We start from the raw sequence: 18,609 nt of genomic DNA, 5'->3' as shown, positions 1-18,609 counted from the left end.
GGTTGTTGTTGTATCTGGATATGCCCCGTGAGTCCTTAGTTTTATCTGTTCATGTATCTACGCCAATGGGCGATACTATTATTGTGGACCGTGTATATCGATCATATGTAGTGACTATTGGGGGATTGGAGACTAGAGTTGATCTCTTATTGCTTAGTATGGTTGATTTCGACGTGATCTTGGGTATGGATTGATTATTTCCATTTCATGCTATTCTTGATTGTCACGCTAAGACTGTGACGTTGGCGATGCCAGGGTTGCCAAGGATTGAGTGGAGAGGTTCTGTAGACTATGTTCCCAGCAGAGTGATTCCATATTTGAAGGCCCAGCGGATGGTTGGGAAGGGTTGTTTGTCTTATTTGGCCTTCGTGAGGGATGTTGGTGCTGATACTCCTACTATTGATTCTGTTCCGGTGGTACGAGATTTTTCGGATGTGTTTCCCGTAGACCTGTCGGCATACCGCCCGATAGGGATTTTGACTTTGGTATTGACTTGGTGCCGGTACTCAGCCCATTTCTATTCTACCGTATCGTATGGCACCAGCTGAGTTGAAGGAATTGAAGGAGCAGCTTCAGGAACTTCTTAATAAGGAGTTTATTAGGCCTAGTGTGTCGCCTTGAGGTATGCCAGTCCTGTTTGTGAAGAAGAAGAAGAAGAATGGTACTATACGGATGTGCATCGATTATAGGTAGTTGAACAAAGTTACAATCAAGAAAAAGTATCCTTTGCCGTGCATTGATGATCTATTTGACCAGCTTCAGGGAGCGAGGGTGTTCTCTAAGATTGACTTGAGGTCTGAGTATCACCAATTGGCGATTTGTGACTCGGATATTCTAAAGACATCATTCAGGATCCGTTATGGTCATTATGAGTTCCTTGTGATATCTTTTGGGCTGACCAATGCCCCAACAACATTCATGCATCTGATGAACAATGTATTTCAGCCTTATCTCGACTCATTTGTCATAGTGTTCATTGGTGATATCCTGGTGTACTCTCGTAGCCAGGAGGAGCATGCCCAACATTTGAGAGTTATGTTGCAGCGGTTGAGGGAGGAGAAGCTTTATGCCAAGTTATCCAAGTGTAAGTTTTGGCTTAGTTCGGTGGCGTTATTGGGGCATGTGGTGTCCAGTGAGAGGATTCAGGTGGATCCAAAGAAGATTCGGAGCTTTCTCGGCTTGGCAAGTTATTATGGTCGCTTCATGGAGGGCTTCTCGTCTATTACATCTCCCTTGACCAAGTTGACCCAAAAGGGTGCTACTTTAGGTGGTCGGATAAGTGTGAGGAGAACTTTTAGAAGCTCAAGACTGCCTTGACCACAACTCCAGTTCTAGTTTTGCCTTCAACTTCAGGCTCTTATACAATGTATTGTGATGCTTCTTGGATTGTTATTGGGTGTGTCTTGATGCATGAGGGTAGATTGATTGCTTATGCTTCGCGTCAATTGAAGCCCCGTGAGAAGAACTACCTTGTTCCTCACTTGTAGTTGGCTTCCATCGTTCATGCATTGAAGATTTGGAGGAACTATCTCTATGGTGTGTCTTGTGAGGTATTTACAGATCATCGGAGTCTCCAGCACTTATTCAAACAGAAGGATCTAAACTTGAGGCAACGGAGATGGTTGAAGCTGTTAAAGGACTATGACATCACCATTTTGTATCATCCCGGGAAGGCCAATGTGGTGGCCGATGCCTTGAGTAGAAAGGCGATGAGTACGGGTAGCCTTGCAATCATTCCTATTGGTGAAAGACCTCTTGCAGTATATGTTCAGGCATTGGCCAACCAAATCGTGAGATTAGATATTTCGGATCCAGTCGGGTTCTAGCTTATGTGGTTTCTCGATCTTCCTTATATGATCGCATCAGAGAGCGCCAGTATGATAATCCTCATTTGCTTGTCCTTAAGGACACGATTCAGTACAATGATGTGAAGGATGTTACTATCGGAGATGATGGGGTGTTGAGGATGCAAGGTTGGATTTGTATGCCTAATATAGATGGGCTACATGAGTTGATTCTTGTGGAGGCCCACAGTTCGCGGTATTCCATTCATCCAGGTGTCGCAAAGATGTACCAGGACCTGAGGCAGTATTATTGGTGGAGGAGAAGAAGAAAGATATAATGGGGCTTGTAGCTCGGTGCCTTAACTATCAACAGGTAAAGTATTAGCATCAGAGACCGACTGGATTGCTTCAGAGGCTAGAGATTCTAGAATGGAAAGGGGAGCGGATCACTATGGATTTTGTAGTTGGGCTCCCACGGACTTCGAGGAAGTTCAATGCTATTTGGGTGATTGTGGATCGGTAGACCAAGTCCGCGCACTTCATTCCAGTAGGGACTACTTATTTTTTAGAGCGGTTGGCTGAGATTTACATCCGTGAGATTGTTCGCCTTCACGGTGTGCCAGTGTCTATCATTTTAGATCGGGGGACGCAGTTTACATCGCAGTTTTGGAGAGCCGTGCAGTGAGAGTTAGGCTCCCAGGTTGAGTTGAGTACAACATTTCACCCTCAGACGGACGGACAGTCCGAGCACACTATTCAGATATTGGAGGACATGCTACGTGCTTGTGTCATTGATTTCAGGGGTTCTTGGGATCAGTTTCTGCTTCTCGCGGAGTTTGCCTACAACAACAGCTACCAGTCGAGCATTCAGATGACTCTGTATGAGGCTCTATATGGGAGACAATGTCAATCTCCGGTGGGTTAGTTCGCACCGGGGTAGGCTAGGCTATTGGGTACTGACTTGGTTCAGGATGCTTTGGAAAAGGATAAATTGATTCAGGATCGGCTTCGCACGTCGCAGTTCAGACAGAAGAGTTACACCGATAGGAAGGTTCGTGATGTTGCTTTCATGGTTGCGGAGAAGGTACTGATCAAGGTTTTACCCATGAAGGGTGTCATGAGGTTCGAGAAGAAGGGAAAGTTGAGCCCTCGGTATATTGGGCCGTTTGAGGTACTTCAGAGGATTGGAGAGGTGGCTTACAAGCTTGCCTTGCTACCTAGTTTGTCGAGTGTGCATCCAGTGTTTCATGTTTCTATACTCCGAAAGTATGTTGGCAATTCGTCTCATGTTTTGGGTTTCAGCACGGTTCAATTGGATGGTGATTTGGCTTATGATGTGGAGTTGGTGGCCATTTTGGATCGGCAGGTTCGAAAGTTGAGATCAAAGAATATAGCTTCAGTGAAGGTGCAATGGAGAGGTCAACCAGTTGAGGAGGCTACTTGGGAGACCGAGCGGGAGATGCAGAGCAGTTATCCACGCCTATTTGAGAAAACCCAGATATGTTTCTAGACCCGTTCGAGGACGAACGTTTGTTTAAGAGGGGGAGATGTAACGACTCGGCCAGTCATTTTGAGAGTTGTAGCCCCGTTCTCTCATTTACTACTCATTTTGTACTTTATAACTGCTATGTGACTTACCGAGGTAATTGGTTCGGGTCCGGTAAGATTTCAGAATGAATTGAGATACTTAGTCTCAAGGATAAAAACTTAAGTTGAAAATATTGACCGGATGTGGACTTATATGTAGATGACTCCAGAATGGAGTTTTGATGGTTCCGTTAGCTCTGTTGGGTGATTTTGGACTTAGGAGTGTGTCCTGATTTTGATTTGGAGGTCTATAGTTGAATTAGGCTTCAAATGGCGAAAGTTGGAAATTTGTAAGTTTGACCGAGAGTGGACTTTGTGGTTACAGGGCACGGATTGGAGTTCCCGGAGTTGGATTATGTTCGTGGTATCATTTGTGACTTGTGTACAAAATTTGGGATCAATCGGGCGTGATTTGATAGGTTTCAGCGTCGTTTGTAAAAATTTGATTTTCTTAGTTCCATTAGGCTTAAATTAGGGTGTGATTCATGTTTTTGATATTGTTTGATGTGATTTGAAGGCTCAACTAAGTTCGTATCGTATTTTAGGACTTGATGGTATGTTTGGTTGAGGTCCTGGGGGCCTCGGGTGGAGTTCAGATAGTTTTCGGATCAAAATTTGAGTTTAAAAGACTGCTGTAGCTGAAGCCTTCTGGTGCAATCGCACCTGTGGAACATTGGTCGTAGGTGCGAGCTGTGTTGCGCAGATTCAATTTTGGAGGGGAGTGTGCAGTGGTCGCAGGTGCGAGAGAGTTACCGCACCTGCGTGGCCGCAGATGCGGCGATTGGAGCGTAGAAGCAGAAATGGAAGTGGGAGCTGGATCCGCAGAAGCGACTTTGTGGCTCGCAGAAACGAGTCCGCAGGAGCGGACGAAATCGTAGAAGCGGGAAAAGGGTCGCTTCTGCGACATCGCAAAAGCGGGTAAGTGGCCGCAGGTGCGAGAAGGCCTGGGCAGTGTATTAAAAATGAGGGTTCCGTGTTTTTCACCATTTCAAACATTTTAAGCTCGGGATTGGGAGATTTTTGAGAGGATTTTTGAGGGGTTTCTAGAGGTAAGTCACTTGTGCTCATTTTTGTTTGATATTCTTGTTTCCCTATTGATTTTCCCACCTAGATTGTGTGGTTTTAAGGTGTAATTTGGGGGTTTGAGGCTAGGGATTTGGAGAGTTGAATTTGGGGATTTGGGTGGCGACTTAGTATCGGATTTTGGCAAATTTGGTATGGTTAGACTCGTGGTTGAATGGGCTTTCGGGTTTTGTGACTTTTATTGAATTTTGAGACGTGGGTCTGAGGGCCGACTTTTGAGTCAAATTTTGACTTTTAATTAATAACTTTATATTTTCTTATAGAATTGATTCTTTTAGCCCGTATTGATTGTATCGAACTGTTTGTGACTAGATTCGAGGCATTTGGAGGCCGACTCACGAGGCAAGAGCGTATTGGAGTAGGGATTTGCATGGTTTGAGGTAAGTAACAGTTCTAAATTTGGCGAAATCCCGTAATATGTGTGATGTGATTGGTTTTGGAGGTGACGCACATGCTAGGTGATGGGCATGTACCGTAGGAATTATGACTTAGTCAATTCCATGGAACCGAATAGTTGGAAAATCTGTTATTATCCATATATTCTTCATGTGTTATAGAAAACGAACTGCAAATCATGTTAGAAATCATGTTTAGGCTATGTGTTGGCACTGTAAGGACCTACAAAGGTCGTGTACATATTGAATTATCTGCTAAATTTTTGTTTTGTACTCAGTCACAGTTTTACTTGCATATTATATCTCAGTCTCTACTGTTCATTATTGATACCTTATATCATTGTTGTTTGAACTGATTATCATGATTACTGAAAGCCCGAGAGACTGGAGAGGTTGATGACTGAGTGAGGCCGAGGGCCTGATTTTTGTAAAGATATTATGGGATCGGGCTACACGTCGCAGCATGTTTTATTGATTTGTGCCATGATTGTCTTGTTATAGCACTTAGGCTGAAGAAGCCCCCCTCCCCCTCCCCCCGGACCTCACACCCACAGTGAGCGCAATGGTTTTATATTGAGGGATGTATCTTCCCTGGGTATGGATCTTGCCCGAATCATTTTTATTTAGGGATGGATTTTCCCTGGGATGGATTTTCCTTATACAGTACTGAGTGACTGACTGTCAGTCGATACATATATATTTGTGATGGATCTTTCATGGGCTGGATTGGCCATTATAGTACTGAGTGATTGAGTATTCCAAAAGTGTGAGTGCACAAAGCTTCTAGTGTGGTGCATTACATACATTATGTATATTGGCATGTATACATAAAGAAGTTGTATTCCTCATATCATTTAGAATCGATCTATCTTATTTGCACTGAGTTTAACTATTGAACTTGAAAGCATGCCTATCTTTCTATGTTGAAATTTCTGTAATTGAATTATATCCGTGAAGCTTGTCACTACTTTCAGTCCATTATTTAGTCTTGTTACTTACTGAATTGGTTGTACTCACGCTACACCCTACACTTCGTGTGCAGATCCAGGTGCTTCTGGTCACGGTGGGTGTTGATTCCTTTGCGCAGCTTGATCATTGGAGATTCCAAGGTAGCTGCCCGGTGTTCGCAAACATTGTCTCTCCTTCCTAATCTTTTCGCTTTATGTACTTAGTTTTAGTCTTTTATAGACAGTATTTTCAGACTTATGTTGTATAGACACGACACCCTGATGTTAGGAATTACTGATTTGAGTTTTGGCCTTCTATCTAGTTTTTGAGAGTTTGTTGATTTAAACTTGTGTTATTCTTATTTTTCTTTTAAAAGTGTTAGTATGTGCGAGGTATTGGCTTGCCTAATACTATGATAAGCGCCATCACGACAAGTCGAGTTTTGGGTCGTGACACTTTTCTAAACTATTTGCATTTGATGGTTCTATTATGTGATAATTGGAGTTATCAATGAATGGAAGGAAAATAAGTTTATTTTGCCATATTAACTGTATTTTCATGTTATGTTTAAGAGGTTACATGGGATGTCTCTATGATGCAACATAAAGTGAAAACTTATAGTTTTCTCTCTTTGATGCTTGGAATTGGGTTCTGCTAGTATATTTTTTTTGTGGGAAAGCACTATTCTTTGAATATCTATTTTTTTTATTTAGTAGAGTTATCTGAATGCTAGAGTTAAGTTGTTGCTGACATGAAATCGCATAAGTTGCTATCCGCCAGCATTATGGGAGACTTTGGTTCACTTTTTAGACAAACAAGTTAGCAATTTATTAGAGATTATGATAATGCTGCTACAGTATCTAATTTTCTGGATTCGTTGCCACATATATTAGGATCAAATTCATCTTAGCTAGCTACTACACTTAAACATTTGATCCTTATCGACAATAAGAACTGCAAGTTAATTTGCACATGCAAGTTGAGATAAGTGAACATGACTTTTAGGCGAAATGTATGTTAATTTATATTTTTGCTTCTCCTTCGCTTGTACCTCTGTTTTGTGTTTGACTTAGTTATGCTATAGTAGTGAAATAAATCTCATTAATTCTTAGTAAGACAAATATTGCAATGACTGTTACATACTATATATACGTTTCTTTCTAATTTTTAATTTTATTTTGAATGTGCAGGAAAATGCTGGTGATGTAGGCCACAAGTCAATTTGATCTATTAAAGTGAATGGTTAAGACTTTTTGAAAAATTATGATGTTTATTATTATTATTGATACTATATCTATATGAATATATTTGATTTTGTAGAGTTCATTGCTAGTGAACTTCTTGAAGCAGTACTTTATTAGTATTGTCAGTATACAAATTATGTTTCTTTGTTGAACTTTATTTCAAGTATATACATTTGAATTATTTTATTCTGTTACTTATCATCTAATTTAATGCTTGAGATAATAATGAATATACTTGAAATAAATGTGAATACATAATATAATATAAACAAATAAAATTTTTAAACCACAAAATTATGGATTAAAAATTACTTCATAGCGCAGACAAATATACCACGCCTAGAAAATGTGGCCATAGGGACCGACAATTTGATGCTATGCTCTATAACTTTTGCTTTAGAAGCCACGCTTTAAAAGCGTTGTCTATAAGGAACCAAAGACCACACTTCAAATATGTAGCTTTACGTCATAAATGCGTGGCTTTTTTACTGCATCGGCCACACTTTTGAAGCGTGGCTTCTATGGCGACACGTAAAAAGTGTGGCCATAGGTCAAAGGTTATGGTACTTTAGGCTACCCCAAAAGCGTTACCTAAAGCCGTAAAGTGTTGCCTTTGATCAAATGCTATACTTATGGCATATTAGGCCACTCTTTTCAAGGGTGGCTAGAGGCCTAAAATGTTGTAGTAAAAATTTTCTCACTTATTTTATTTATATGGAAAAACACCTAAACATGTTTCTCAAATATAATACTTAGAACCTTTTCCACCAAACGCATATAAAAAAAAATAGCTAAGCAATATTCCCAAATATAAATGGGACAATAGTTTATCTTATCATCTTCACCGTAGGGAAATTCTTTTTAGTTAGATCACATAATTAGTGCTAATTTAATTGTTACTATTCCATCTGTTACGTAACAATACCCTTTAAATGTTTTGGCATACCAAGTGCTAATACCAACAATCCACCAAACAAGAATTATTGTTCAGAGTTGTAGTGTCACGAGAGTTTACATCAGATTATTAATTGATTCAAGAATCAAAAGCTAAACATAGATTGATCCAAAAACTCTCTCTTCTCTCTCCTGTATGCGCACATTAGTGGTGAGATCTAACATACGCCATCGCTGGAATGCCTAGAAGGGGGAATCGGAGGATAGTGACCAAGGAGATAATAACAGAATTGACGGAACGACTTACTGAGGAAGGGAATCTAGGGTTGGGATCTGGAAAAGTGCGATCAATTACGGAAATTTTGAGCAAAACACCGGGACTGAAGAAGCCTATTGGAGAAATCAACACGCCAACAAATCGTTCGGTACTACGGGAAAAGAATGTAAATGTAACGCCGGAAGTGCTGCAACAGATGGCAAGGACTATACCTAGTCGAAGGGGAAAAACCTGCAAACTACTGTTCGATTGGAGAATTCAACTTCTCCAAACACTGGAATGCAGCAAGGCAATTCAAATGTTATAATCCAAGGAAGTGAAGCGATCGAGGCAAAAAATAACGAAAAAGAGCCTATTATTGCAGAACAATAGATGGAGAAGGCAAACAATGGGAAGGAGAATAAGAATTGGGCAAACTTGTTTGAAGGAAATAGAATGGCTACTAAAGGTATGAATCTCACTTTCATTACTCCTTAAATTCGCATTGGTGTCAAAATTGTGCAATTGAAAAAGGAAGAGGTGGATAGGGAGACAGAGAAATGGCGTAATGTTGTGATAATGTATGTAATTGGGGAAACGCCTACAATTGGGGCTGTCGAACGATTCATTGCATTATAGTGGAACTTCATAGCCAAACCTAAAATTTACCTGCACAATAAAGGCTACTTCATTGTCAAATTCACATGCTAGGAAGACCAGAATGAGGTCCTGTTCTCAGGGCCATACACAATCAATAACAAACCTATAATAACCAAAGCTTGGACTCCGAATTTCAATTTTGATAAGGAGGTATTAAAAATCATACCCCTATGGATTAAACTTCCAAATTTACCTCTCAATTGTTGGAGTATGAACTCATTAAGTAGAATAGGGAGTGGACTAGGGAACCCTCTATATGTTGATGATTGTATAACAAAGGTCGGAAGGGTCTCATATGTAAGGATGCTCATTGAGATGGATGTCACTCAACCATTGCCAACAAATGTGACCGTAGAAGATCCCGATGGAGAGATATTTGAACATGAGATAACATACAACCGGAGACTATTGTACTTCCCTACATGCTTGCAAGTAGGGCATTGCTGCCAACAAAAAGACAATGTGAGACAAATCCAAATCACAAGGAATTAGGAAAAACAACCAAAAACTATGAAGAAACCTACAAAGCAGGTATGGGTGAAAGCAGGGCAAAGCAAAACTATTACACAAGTGGAATCCAAAACTGACAGGGAAGTACCAGGCAATAAGGGGAAAACCAAAGAAGGCGAGGAAGACTGGACAAAAGTGCGTGTCAGATCAGCTGGCAAGACATTTAAAGCAGGCCAACTAGAGAGTACACATTAGCTGGTTGGCATAAATGGTTTCAATTCACTCAGTGAAGAAGCAAATCACCAGAGAATGGAACCACAGCATGCACAGTATGAATATGGGGGAGGAAGTAGCATAAGGGTGGAGGACATGGCTCAATTTCCTTTTCTACCAAGATGAAGATAGTTACTTGGAGTGTTTGAGGGGTGAATAAGTTGTATAAACAAAAGGAGACAAAGGAGTTTATTAGAGAGAATAACATTAGTATTATAGCAATAATAGAGCATAGAGCTCAAGAGAGTAAAGTTGCAAGTATAGTTAATAAAATTACATCTGGATGGAGCTGGATCACTAATGTTTCTCGTATATAAAGAGGGAGAATATGGCTGCTATGGAACCCCAACCTTTCAGTGATAACTGAACTGGATGTGCAACTTAAATTCATATATGTTCAAGTGAAAGGGATAGTTGTGAACATTGAATATCACTTCATTGCAGTTTATAGCTTACATAGTATAAAGGACAAGCTGGTCTTGGGGCAACAACTGAAGCAAATGGAGTCATTGCAGCAAGGACCCAGGTTAATAATAGGGAACTTCAATGCCGTATTGAATGTAGAAGACAGAGTACATGGTACAGAGGTGCAGGATGCAGAAACAAGAGATTTCAGAAAGTTTATGGTAGAAGCTGGGATGACAGAACTACAAACAATAGGAAGATCATACACATGGAGCAATAATCACACATATAGTAAGATTGATAGAGCCATAGTCAACTCAAACTAGATGACTACAATGCAACCTTTATCAGTGCAAGTTATGGACCCTATCTTCTTAGACCATTTTCCACTCTGCATTGAATTGAGCAGACCAGGAAACAAATGCAGGAAAGCATTTAGATTCATGAACTATATAGCAGAAGACCCAAATTTCACCAAAGTAGTAGAGGGCAGCTGGAGGCAAACTAATAATGCACACTATATGAAGGAAATCTGGGAGAAGCTGAAGCATGTTAAGAATGCCATCAAAGAACTGAATGTCAAAGAGTTTAATGGGGTCACAAAAAGAATCAAAGACATCAGAGGCAAGCTTAAGAATGTACAGGAAGACATGAGAACTCCAAACCACCCACATGAGTTATTTGAAGCAGAAAAGGAGTTGAGGATACAACTTGAGAAATGGGATTTGATAGAAGAAAGTATATATAAACAGAAATCCAGGGTGCAATGGCTAAAGCTAGGAGACTCCAATTCAGCATACTTCTTTGCAAGCATAAAGAATATGAGAGCACAAAACCATATCAAAACTTTAATGTCTACTGAAGAAAGTATGCTGCAAACAGATAAGGGCATAGAGGAGGAAATACTCAAATTCTACAAGCAATTGCTAGGAAATGCAAATACAACAATGCCAACAATCCAGCCTAATATAATGAGAACATGTCCTATACTTAATATAAGGCAGCAACAAGCACTCATTAGACCTTTTGACAAAAAAAAAGTATATCAGGTACTATAGGGGATAGATAAAGCTAAAGCACCATGGGTGGGTGGTTCCAATTCATGCTTCTTCAAAAAAGCTTGGATAATAGTTGGGGAGGAGGTGACCAATATAATGCTTAAATTCTTTGAAACTCAAGACATGTACATGCCAATAAACTGTATTGTTGTTACACTAGTGCCAAAAGTAAATAACCCATCTTATGTGAAGGAATTCATACCAATTTTCTGCTATACTACAATATACAAAATCATATAAAAAATGCTAACCAACAGACTACAAGGGGTCATGGATGACTTGATTTATAAAGGACAAGCTGCGTTTGTACCTGGAAGGGTGATCAATGATAATATTATACTTAGCCATAAGCTAATAAAGTAGTATGGAAAAAAAAAGGAATATCACTTAGATGCATGATCAAGATAGACATGCAAAAAGTGTATGACTCACTAGAATGGATATTCCTGGAGCAGGTGCTTATTGGGTTGAATTTCTCTGAGACATTTGTGAAATGGATTATAACCTGTGTTCAAACAATATCCTACTCTATTGTAGTTAATGGTAAGGTAAGTACTCCATTTGCTGCAAAGAGAGGAGTGAGGTAAGAGGACCCCCTATCTCCATATCTTTTTGTAATAGCAAATGGAATACCTTACCAGGCCGTTGAAGACTCTAAAGAACAATCCTGATTTCAACTATCACCCTAGGTGTGCAAAGCTAAACCTAGTGCAATTGGGATTTGCAGATGACCTACTCTTATTCTGCTGGGGAGATGTGATATCTGCAAAGCTATTGTATGCTTGTTTTGACAATTTTTCTAAGGCATCTGGGTTAGTAGCTAACCAGGGGAAAAGTTATGTTTACTTTGGAGGAGTTGCTCCTAACATACAACAGGAAATTTTGCAAACTTTGGGCTTCCAAGCTAGCACATTACCTTTTAGATACTTAGGTGTATCTCTGAGCTCTAAGAGTCTATCAATTGGGTAATGTCAACCACTATTAGACAAGATGACAGGAAGGATCACTATCTAGACAACAAAATTATTGTCTTATGCTGACATGCTGCAACTGATTAAGAGTGTACTTACAACTATACAAAATTTCTGGTTTCAAATATTCATATTGCCTAAAAAGATCATTAAGGTGATTGAAGCAACTTGCAGAAGCTACCTCTGTACGGGAGCTACAAAATGTTCCAAAAAAGCTCTTATTACCTAGGAAAAGTAATGCTTGCCTAAGGTTGCTGGTAGATTGAACATAACAAATATTGGCTTATGGAACAAAGCAGCTATGCTAAAACACTACTGGAGTTTGGGGCAAAAAAAAGATAGATTGTGGATTAAATGGGTCCACACATATTATATAAAGGGGAATATGATGAATGAAGTTAAACCAAAGCAGACATCCTGGGTTGTGCAAAAGATTTTCAATGCAGGGAAATATATTGAGGAGGCTGGGCTAACAGTAGAGGAGATTATGAGCAGGGACATGTTCTCCATAAGGAAAATGTATAACAACATGCGAGGTGATTACCCCAGAGTTCATTGGAGGAGACTGATATGTAATAATCAAAGCAGTCCAAGGTGGTCCTTCATCTTATATATGGCTGTACAAAATAGGCTATATACCAGAGATAAGCTCATCAAATAGGGGATGCAGAGTAGCCCGATATGCATTTTATGTGAGCAAGAGCAGGAAACCACACAACATTTATTCTTTGAATGCAATATAGCAGCTAAAATCTGGCAAAAACTACTCACATGGCAGGGTGTTAGTAGAGCTGTAATGGGATGGTCTGAGGAGGTAACATGTGCAATAAATAATGCACGAGGGAAATATGGAAAAGCTTAAATATATAGAATGACTTTAGCCGTGAGCATTTACTATATCTGGCAGGAAAGGAATCTAAAATTGTTCCGAATAAACGTAGAGCAGAGGATGTGATTGTAAAGATGATTATACAAGATATACACTGCAGAGGAAGCAAAGTACCAAGACTAGCAAAACAAATGGCCAGCCTAAACTTCTATCCATGAAGCAATAAGGAGAAGGTCTAACCAGGTGCAACAAGATACAGGATACTAAGTACTCCCTCCGTTTTAATTTATGTAAAGCTGTTTGACTGGGCACGGAGTTTAAGAAAAAATGAAGACTTTTGAAATTTGTGGTCCTAAACAAATCAAAAAGGGACACATAGTATTTGCATGATTATAAAAGCTTCTTATTAAGGGTAGAATTAAAAGTTTAAGCTAAATTATTTTCAAAATTAGAAAGGGGTCATTCTTTTTGGAACGAATCAAAAAGGAAATAGGTTCACATAAACTGGAAGGGAGGGAATAACTATGATTTCTGAATGTTAGAATTAGTAGAAGAGGCACGCTAAAGTTGGGGCTGCATGTTCAACTTTAGGATGATGACATACCTGTACAGTTTTTTCAGATAAATAGAAAGCTTATTTACCAAAAAAAAAAAAATAGTTCCTACCTCTGTTTTAAAAGGCATTTCTAGGGCGAGCCCCGAGGCGAGGCGTACCAAAAAAGCCCCGGACGATGGTGTGGGGCGAAAGTCTCAAGAGGCGTACGCCCCGCGGCGATGGTGTGGGGCGAAAGTCTCAAGAGGCGTACGCCCCGCAATTTGGGGCGTACGCCCGGGCGTTCGGGGCGTTCGAGGTGCGTTTTTTAGTAAGGAGTAAGCCCCATAGACTTTTTCAAATTAAAATAAAATTTGTTGAATTATTCCTTCATATAATACCCAAATTCTCAAAAGTGAGTTTGGTAATTACTTAAAAGGTTTAAAAAGAAACTCAAAAATATTAAATTTAAAAGTAAAGACCTTTTTTATTGATTTAAGCCCTAATTCATAGTTTTTTCAAATTTTTATCTTGTCCGCTAGTCTGCTAATATCTCCCAAAAGCAACGAATATTTAATTTTTTTTACAAATACAAAGAGAACTACCTTTTTCTTCATAGCAGCAAATTCAAAGTTCAAATTGCAAGTTAATCATCCTTTTTGTTCCTCCATATAGAAAACTTTATTCTTTTAGATTCAAATTACTTGTGCTTATAAGTAACGTATAATAGATTATTTTGATTAGTTTTTTTGTGGGGATGGAGCACACATATATATAGTTTTTTTCAATTTTTATACAATTTTACATGTTTATAAATATTAATTGTCATTATATTATTTTATAAAATATTAAAAATTAAATACCTATGGGGCTTACGCCCCGCTGAGGCATATGTAAAACGCCCCACCTTACGCCCACGCCTTTTAAAACACTGGACTTCCTACTCGTACAAGTAAAGTCGCTACCGGTCTATTGTCAAATTAGATTTATTTTTTTGAATTGTGTTTAAGTTTCAGTTTTTGAAGGGAGTCTTAGAGCAACAGTAAAGTTGTCTCTGCGTACCTATAGGTTACGGATTCGAATAGTGAAATCAGATACTGATACTTGCGTCGGGGTAGGATGTCTACATCACACCCTCTTGGGATGTGACCCTTTCCGTATGCTAGACCTATATGTCATGGGTTCGAGCAGTAGAATCAGTCATTGATACTTGCATCGGAATAGACTGCCTATATCACACACCCTTAAAATACGGGCCTTTCCCAAACCCTACGTGGATGCGAACTACCTCGTGCACTGCCCCATTTATAAGTTTCAATTTGATTTGAGTTGGTGAATGTCACTTTGATTCATAATTCAAATAAATCAAGAAGTGTACTATATATATCATAGAAATAGTGGAGTTTCCCTGTTCATGTTTCATGCCAACTTACTAAAGAGTCATTATTATATAGGACCAGAAAATACAGTGAAAACTAGTTGAATTATTGCACTGTTTTTTCATGGTGGGATTTAGAATGGGTCAGATAGTGATCTTCGGTTCGATGTAAATCACTTGTTTCAACTGCTACTCGACAGCCATATGATAATTCATACGGAAATTTTCACAAAATTCAACAAATGTGTATTTTGTACTTTTTTATCTTCTTGTAATCTATGTTTAATTCTGAAGTTTTTAAGACAAAACACTTCTTGAATTTGTTTTTAGCGAGAAAAATTAGTGTCTTTTTTAACATAAATTTTCAATATCGTGCAGATATACTACAGAGCTCATTTATTTTAACATAAATTTGCATGTTAACGAGATAATAGATATTTAATAAAATAGTTGAGATACGTAAAAATTGAGCAAACATCATCACTAAGAAAAGGGAGAATTAAACAAACATAACCCCTCCCCCCACCCACCCCTCACCCGTGGCTCTCCCAAATCCCAATCCACCAACCAATGGCGGAGCTAGGGAGCGGCAGGGGTCCATCCAGGGGCGGCCCAAGGGTCAAGCCACTAAAGCAAAGGCTTTAGGCCCCCAAATTTTGAGGGCCCCAAATTTGTCTTTTGTTTTTCTACTCGTATTTGTATTGAGACCCCGACTAATCTAGATCATACCGTGTAAGACCTAGTAAAAGAGAGAACACGTTTTAACAAGATTTTTTTAACTACAGGACTCGAACCCAATATATTTAATTAAGGTAAGTTGGATTAAATACATTTCACAATAATCTTTAGATGCAGAGTCTAAATATATTGGGTATGTTAAAATAAAAAATAAAATATTTTATAAAAATTCAAAAAATACAGAAAGAGAATCACTCCCCCTAAACCCTTGTAGCGAATATAAAACTTTTCATTATTTAAATTTTACGAGTGACGTCATTAGTGAGGTATCTATATGAATTTGGTTCTATTATCTAAGATCAACAATATCTTAGGAGTGACTAAATTATTTATAAAAGAAACTATTAACAACTGGTGTCAGGCTAAAATTCTATACTTTTAGCACATTACTCGCCCTATATTTTGTTGGTTTAAGTGAGTTATTGCACGACAATTGCGCTAAATTGTGTTGTTCTATGTGTAGGAATATCGGAATGAATCATCGATGTTATGATAATTTTTTTTTCCTTCTGAAAGGCCCCAAATTAAAAATTGGCTTTAGGCCACCAATCTTCTTGGACCGCCCCTGGGTCCATCTGAACTTCCTTCGTCGGGAAATTATACCGTCTATATAAGATATACAAAATATTTATGTATGTATACATATGGGATGTTGAATCTTCTTGGCTTTTCCACATATTTAAATTGTTTATTTTATTTTTTAAATCTCGTGGTAAAAAAATTCTGGCTATGTCACTGCCACAACTATTACATTCCAGTGAAAGATAGAGGGAAGGCTGACTATAGAGTTTGTGTTGGTGGTTGCTTGTGAATTTATGAACTAAAGTGATGTGTGGCAAAGCCTTTGGCAACTTCCTTGATTTTTTTTCTCTCTCTATATTTTTGGCAAATGAACTAGTTTTCTTTTATTTGAAGAAATTACTTAGTAGGGGATTGGTAATCATGGTTGAGAATTTTTAACCATAAGTCACAATTTTCTGAACATATATACATGATTTCTTGAAAAAACAAATAGTCAATAGGCTTAATTACAAGAAACCTATTATCTATTTTGTACATTTCTTGATCACCTATACAAGGTGAAAAAGACAGATGCAATTTCCTTTCAATTTCTCATTTCTCATAATTATGGACTAGTACTAGTCAAAATTGCCATTCTACAACATGGACAATGTGCATTAGATTCTAGCCATGGAACCAAACACTTGGAATGGAACCTGTGGGCACATTGCAATTGCAATAGGTTATCACAAACTTTAAATTGGTCCAAGCAAATAGCACATTCATCTTGTTCTGAAGATTTCCAAATCATTTTTGCCCAATTGAACTTCTTTGATCCACTCTTCTTTAGTCCAGAAAACACTTCTTGTTGCAAATTATCCACACCCAAACTTGGCCTATTCTCCACTATTCCCTGCCTTTGGTTTTGTTGTCCATTATTGAGACTCCTGAATTCAATTGCACAAAATGAAAAAGGCAATCAGTGATATTATGATAAAAGAGTCAAACATATGGTTGGAATTGCAAGTTAGAACTCATCTAGTTTTTCGTTATTTAAGTTATATACGTTGATAATGTAAAGATTTTTTAAACTATCAATGTAGTTTAACCTGTAATAACAAATTAGTTACCATTTTTATTAGGTTATCAGTTAATGTTTGTCATATATATATATATATATATATATATATATACACACGTATAATTTTCTCTTAAATAATCCGATTGTTAAATATTTTTTTACACTATCAGTACATAAAAGTTAAAGTTACATAAGACTATATCAAGAAAGGAGAAGTGAGCTTTTTACCTCTTATTTTGTGATTTCCATCTTGCACTAAGCCTATCATCCAACCTTTGCCTGGCTTCTCTAGCAGCTTCACCTAGTTTCTCATCTTGGTATATATATGCTTGGCTTGTTGTACCCCTTTGCTGTTAATTCAATTCAATTATGCAAGAACACACACAAGAATTATTCTCATGTCATTACAATAGCTATAATAATAATAATTACACTTTAATCTCTAGTAAGTTCAAATTGGCTACATGAATCCTACTTGTCCGGATCGCTCCACTTAAACTCATCTCACTCTTATATAAGATTGCTTACATCACCCCACCCCTCCTCGAATGCGAGCTTTCTTCCTATCCTATATGAACGCGAGATGTTTCGTGCTAAACTTTCTTTTTTTCACTCTTATATTAGTATCATGTCATTACATCTAGAAAAAAATTTGCCTATGCAAAATTAATACACAAAACAAACGTGGAGGGAGTATTAGTATATACCTTAGAAGAGCTTGAGTTGAGAGGGTATTCATGGCTACTAGTGTAGAGACAAAAAGAAGACCTTCTTGTGGATGAAAATCCAAAGGTATGAGATGAATCTAACCATCCACTACTTTGATGAAATCTCCTTCTTCTAGCACATTCAACCCCAGGAAGCATGCCTGCCATTTTTATACACAAAACTCAAGAGGAAAGAGAGAAGGAAACAATAGTGTAAAACCAAAAACTATATTCAATTTTTCAAGAAAAAATGAAGGAGAAAGAGGCAATCATTTATCTCCATGTAGATAGTGTATAAATTAACTAGAGTTAGTTTCCTTCCTTAGTAACTCAAAAACTTGTGTCAATGTTATTGTTTTTGTTGTTTTATAATGATAGAAAAGACAACTCCTCAATGCAGAAGTTTCTTTGAAAGGGAAACTTTTAATTTATTTATTTGAATCTTGAGAAAAAAGGGGCCAAAATTGAAAGTTTTGGACTAAAGTTCTTTGGCATACACAAGAGGGTCCCTACCATTAATTTCATTCATTTTTTGATAAGCTCTCATTTTCAGCTTTACTTTCCTATTTTCATCTGTCTTTCACTTAAATAGAAGGTGAGCCTCGAAACAAGGTAAAGTTGTTTTTGTGTGACCTTTAAGTCATGGGTTCGAGATGTGAAATCAGTCACTGATCTTGTATAAGGGTGGACTGTCTACATCACAGCTTTTGGGTTCGATCCTTTCTCTGATCACCCTGCGTGAATGCGAGATGCTTTGTGCACTAGGCTGTAATTTTTCACTTAAATAGAAGGAGGTGTTAGGAAGGACATGACCTTTTCTTTTTCTCTCTTTTTA

General features: G+C 38.2%; 1 protein-coding gene across 1 annotated transcript; it reads right to left on the bottom strand.

Annotated features, from left to right (window-relative positions):
* Positions 1-16,448: 16,448 nt before the first annotated feature.
* On the bottom strand, positions 16,449-18,204 carry LOC117272935 (probable E3 ubiquitin-protein ligase RHY1A). Its single transcript, XM_009614811.4, has 3 exons — positions 17,775-18,204; positions 17,296-17,417; positions 16,449-16,933 (listed from the first exon to the last, which is right to left on the bottom strand). The coding sequence occupies exons 1-3, from the start codon at positions 17,940-17,942 to the stop codon at positions 16,612-16,614; spliced, it is 612 nt and encodes a 203-aa protein (XP_009613106.1). The 5' UTR covers positions 17,943-18,204; the 3' UTR covers positions 16,449-16,611.
* Between the last annotated feature and the right edge of the window lie 405 nt (positions 18,205-18,609).

Source organism: Nicotiana tomentosiformis, chromosome 11 (assembly GCF_000390325.3).
Source record: "Nicotiana tomentosiformis chromosome 11, ASM39032v3, whole genome shotgun sequence".
Classification (NCBI taxonomy): Eukaryota; Viridiplantae; Streptophyta; class Magnoliopsida; order Solanales; family Solanaceae; genus Nicotiana; species Nicotiana tomentosiformis.
Note: the sequence above shows the minus strand (reverse complement) of the source record. Positions and strands in the feature narration are given on the sequence as shown.